The sequence below is a fragment of the Galeopterus variegatus genome, unplaced genomic scaffold, assembly GCF_000696425.1.
Source record: "Galeopterus variegatus unplaced genomic scaffold, G_variegatus-3.0.2 Scaffold1297, whole genome shotgun sequence".
Classification (NCBI taxonomy): domain Eukaryota; kingdom Metazoa; phylum Chordata; class Mammalia; order Dermoptera; family Cynocephalidae; genus Galeopterus; species Galeopterus variegatus.
This window is the reverse complement of record NW_007727408.1, coordinates 217,617-222,214: the sequence shown is the minus strand read 5'-3', so window position 1 is coordinate 222,214 and position 4,598 is coordinate 217,617. Positions and strand designations below refer to the sequence as shown.

Sequence of the window (4,598 nt, the reverse complement as noted above, 5' to 3'; positions counted from 1 at the left end):
AGATAAAAGTATTAGTATCTATCAAAATTTAAAAATCATGTACCCCTTGACTCAGAATTTATACTCCTAGTAGTTTCACCTATAGAAAATTCAAGGGCTGGCCAGTTAGTTCAGTTGGTTAGAGAGCAGCCTCATAACACCAGGATCATGGATTTGGATCCCCATACTGGCAACCCGCCAAAAAAAAAAAAAAAGAAAGAAAAGAAAGAAAGAAAATTCGTATAAAACACAAATTGAGAACAACGTAAATAAGGATTTACTAGTAAAAGAATGATTAATTATGGCTCATAGTTTCAAAAAGTGTAAAAGAAAATGTTTTTTTGATAACAGTTTTGAATGAATAAAATAAGTAGAACAATATAAAGTGTAACTGTATGATCCCATTGCTCTATACACACACACACACACACACACACACACACACACACACACACACACACACACACACACACACACACACACACACACCTGTCTGCCTTATCAGTGTGCTTGTGCAAGTGTGTTTTGTGTTTCATGTGAACCCCTAGAGGGATAGGAGTTTCTTCTGAGAGGTGAATTGGGCTAGTGCTAAAGAACAGGAATTTACTTCTAGATGTGTATTTAAATTTTTTCCTCTGAGGAAAGTGGTAGATTAACGGGTACAAAGCTATGCCAGCCACCCTAAGTGAATCAATATACAGTATAAGCCTGTATTGAAACAACACACTGTACTTCCCAAATATGTACAAATAAATGTTTAAATAAAAATAAATAAATAGATTTCCCCCTGAGAATGTATATTACTTTGTAATTTAAAAAATGAAGAAATCTCCCCAAATTCAGCTTATTTTCTGAATAGGTTCTAAACTTAAATGTGGTTTGAATATTTTGATTTAGTCCTATTTCTTACCTAAGTCATCACTGAGTAGTCTTGTTTTATAGTGAACATTTTTACATTTCCTTAAAATAATTTTTAAAAAAATTTTTGCAGAACTATACCCATCTACCAAAAGCGGACATTTTTGCCCTTGCCCTCACAGTGGTATGTGCTGCTGGTGCTGAACCTCTTCCCAGAAATGGAGACCAGTGGCATGAAATCAGACAGGGTAGATTACCTCGGATACCACAAGTGCTTTCCCAAGAATTTACAGAGTTGCTGAAAGTGAGTGTTTTGTATATGAAACACTTTATTGACACTGTTCAATATTGTACTAAATTACGTATCTTTACCCTAAGTTTACTTCTCTTTTTAAGGTTATGATTCATCCAGATGCAGAGAGAAGACCTTCAGCAATGGCACTGGTAAAGCATTCAGTATTGCTATCTGCTTCTAGAAAGAGTGCAGAACAGTTACGAATAGAATTGAATGCTGAAAAGTTCAAAAATTCACTTTTACAGAAGTAAGTGAGGGTTTTTTGTTTTTGTTTTTACTTTCTTGTTCTCATAAGTTCCCAAATTTTAAAGAGGGGTGATTTAGGCTTTCTGTCAACAAAGGAGCAGTTTGTATGTTATACAATGAAAGTTTGGGGACTTCTGCCTTAAATTAGTATTTGACCTATCGTATTTGTGTTGTTTCTAAACCTTGAAATTATGAACTTTAAAAATGTTAAGACTAGCATATGTTTACAAGTGGTAATAGTCCCCAAGCCCTAACTTGTAGTAAAAACTAAGTGACCCTGTACCAGTTTTTTCTTCCCAGACTCTCACCACATATTAACATTTTTCTTGTAGTGTTCTGTTCTACTTATTTTATGAAAGGATGAAATTAATGTCAATTAGTTTAGTTCTTGACTCTCATATTTGACCTGAATGACTTTTGACATTTTTGGCAAGCTGGTTGCAATGATAAAGTCTTATCAAAAGGGGAGAAATATTGGAGAGTATTTAGTAAATAACCATAGATCACATTTCTTAATCTTTCGATTTATTGCTGCCATTTTGATTTTAACCTAATAAAACTGACTTGAAAGTACTTTATATTAAATTTTAAGATTTAATGTTTAACTTATACAAATTTTATATTAAATATTAAAAGGTGTATTTGCCACTGGTTTGATACTCATCATAGTTTATACAAACAGGAAGTAAAGTTTTCCTTTTGTTTCTGTTATGTAAAGATAGATTCACAACATAAATTGGAATTTTATTTGAAATTATTTTTTAAGTCTCAAAGTCATTACTAGCATCTTTGTTATTTTTGTCCAAGTGTATATGATATTTTAATTCCAAAAGCACAAAATAAAATCATTTTATAGGTTTATTTGTGTAGAAGCTGAAGTTTCACATTACATCTGAGGATAACGATGGCATGCAAATATCTCCCAATTGATACTACAGTTTGCGTTTGGCCTCTTAGGATCTGTTCCTAGAATTAATATATGAGGTGAAAAGTCTTGTTTTCTATTTTTATGTTTTTAGGGAACTCAAGAAAGCCCAGATGGCAAAAGCTGCAGCTGAGGAAAGAGCACTCTTCACTGACCGGATGGCCACTAGATCCACCACCCAGAGTAATAGAACATCTCGACTTATTGGAAAGAAAATGAACCGTTCTGTCAGCCTTACTATATACTGAACTACTCATTTCCCACCTCCCCCAAAAAACTGTGACAAGAGGAAGCTAGGTTGAAATCACTGCTAGAATCCAGTTTGCAATTATTGTCTTGATTGGTGTCAGTAGTTTTACTGAAATACTTTTTAGGACTTTTATTTGTGAATTACAGTTGAATGCTGTATTTTGACAACCCATTGTTATATCAGGCTTTCATCTAGTCTTACCTTTCTGTCTTCTGGAGGATGCCAGTCACTGTTGGATGTTACACCAGCCTTTCCAGGGTTAACCACTGTGGTGGTGTGCTGCTTATAGATTGCTGTTGCATTGTAATAAAAGGTATTTTTCCTTGTAGTCACCTGTAAAAAGGACTCAAGGGCTTTATTACAAACATATTCTCCCTTTGAAAAGGGAAATACTAAAAGACAGTACTACTCAGCCTTCAATGTACCTGTGTGTCAATCTTATATTTCTTTTTTATTTTTTAATTGTGAATTATACTTGTATATCCAACTGGGAGCACTTTGTAGGCATTGCATGAACCACAGAATGATAATTCTGTGGAAGTATTGCCTTGTGAATTTGCTGCTATCTTAGTTTTGTCTTTGCTGTAAAATTGTAGCATTAAACAATCATCGTTTTTAATAGGCTATCTTTTTGAAACAATTATGTGAAATGTATATAGCTGATCATGATGAAAAGCAGCTGTTTGCCTTTTTTTTTCTTTGAACTTTGAAGCTAGTGCGTTGGAAAAATGCACCTCCCCCCCTTTGGAATGCTGTATTAATGTAGTATAATTATTACTGGTTTTGTAATTTTTTCTGATAATGTCCTTCTCTGGCTCTTTTTAAAAATGTTTCCTCTCTCCTCCCAAGTTTTGTACTTAATTGTATTGTTAGTCTGTTTTTAAATGTTTTGCCTGCTTTCTCCTCAGTATTTGTATATATAAACTCATCTTGGTAATACTGTACATAGCTGTTTGAAATGCCAGAATGACTTCTGACTATTCCAAATTTTTATCTGTGATTAGCCATTTGACTAATAATATCGGCTAACATATGTTGCCCCCCCCAAAAATAGAATTTGTTTATTGTTTGTTTTCTAATTAATTTTGGTTTAAGATATGTTTGCACTTGTCTATTTGACTTGTGTTTTATTAACATTGATTGGTATATTAAAAGTCACTCTGAGCTTACCTTAATTGTCTAAATCTTTGTGGTACCTGTTTTCTATTTTATCTGTATTACTACATTGTAGAATGTAGAATATAAGATATATAAAGTACTAAAAGCAGAGTATATTTTTGATGGACTATGAAACTTACTGACTATTTATTGATGGGTTTTAGTCCACTAAAAGCAGAGTATATTTTTGATGGACTATGAAACTTACTGACTATTTATTGATGGGTTTTAGTCCACTAAAAGCAGAGTATATTTTTGATGGACTATGAAACTTACTGACTATTTATTGATGGGTTTTAGTCCACTAAAAGCAGAGTATATTTTTGATGGACTATGAAACTTACTGACTATTTATTGATGGGTTTTAGTCCACTAAAAGCAGAGTATATTTTTGATGGACTATGAAACTTATTGACTATTTATTGATGGGTTTTAGTCCACATTAGTTACATTTGGGATTCAAGAAAATTTACCCATCAACTTTGATATTTTTTGTCATTATAAAATACTTAATATTATTATATCACATTGCATATTATGCATATGACTTGTCAAGAAATGTATAATGTAATTTAAAGTAGCTTCAGATTATTAGGTGAATATAATGGATATGACTCATGACTTTCTAATTTGGACTGAGTCAAGAAGAGAGCTTTAAAGTAGGAAGGGTTTTAATTCTCACCAAACTAGGCAGGATTTTTAAGAAATAAGTGCAAATTGAAGAGATAAACAATGCTAATTCTACTGTGACATCTTTTTTTGACGTAGATTAGAACCAGAGAGAGCAGTGATGGCCTTTGAGCTGATAAAAATAGATGTGAGATCATTGTGCTTTGATCATGGGTACATCTTCAGGCTCTTGATTAGGGTCTATTTCTTTCTGCTAT

General features: G+C 32.9%; 1 protein-coding gene across 1 annotated transcript in view; it reads left to right on the top strand.

Annotated features, from left to right (window-relative positions):
* The window catches only part of WEE1 (WEE1 G2 checkpoint kinase), a 13,078-nt gene extending 9,341 nt beyond the window's left edge, over window positions 1-3,737 (top strand). The window contains exons 8-10 of the mRNA XM_008576129.1: window positions 971-1,141; window positions 1,234-1,379; window positions 2,398-3,737. Coding sequence (XP_008574351.1) covers window positions 971-1,141; window positions 1,234-1,379; window positions 2,398-2,551 — 471 coding nt within the window. The 3' untranslated portion in view covers window positions 2,552-3,737. The remainder of the gene's footprint in view (window positions 1-970; window positions 1,142-1,233; window positions 1,380-2,397) is intronic.
* Window positions 3,738-4,598: the final 861 nt, after the last annotated feature.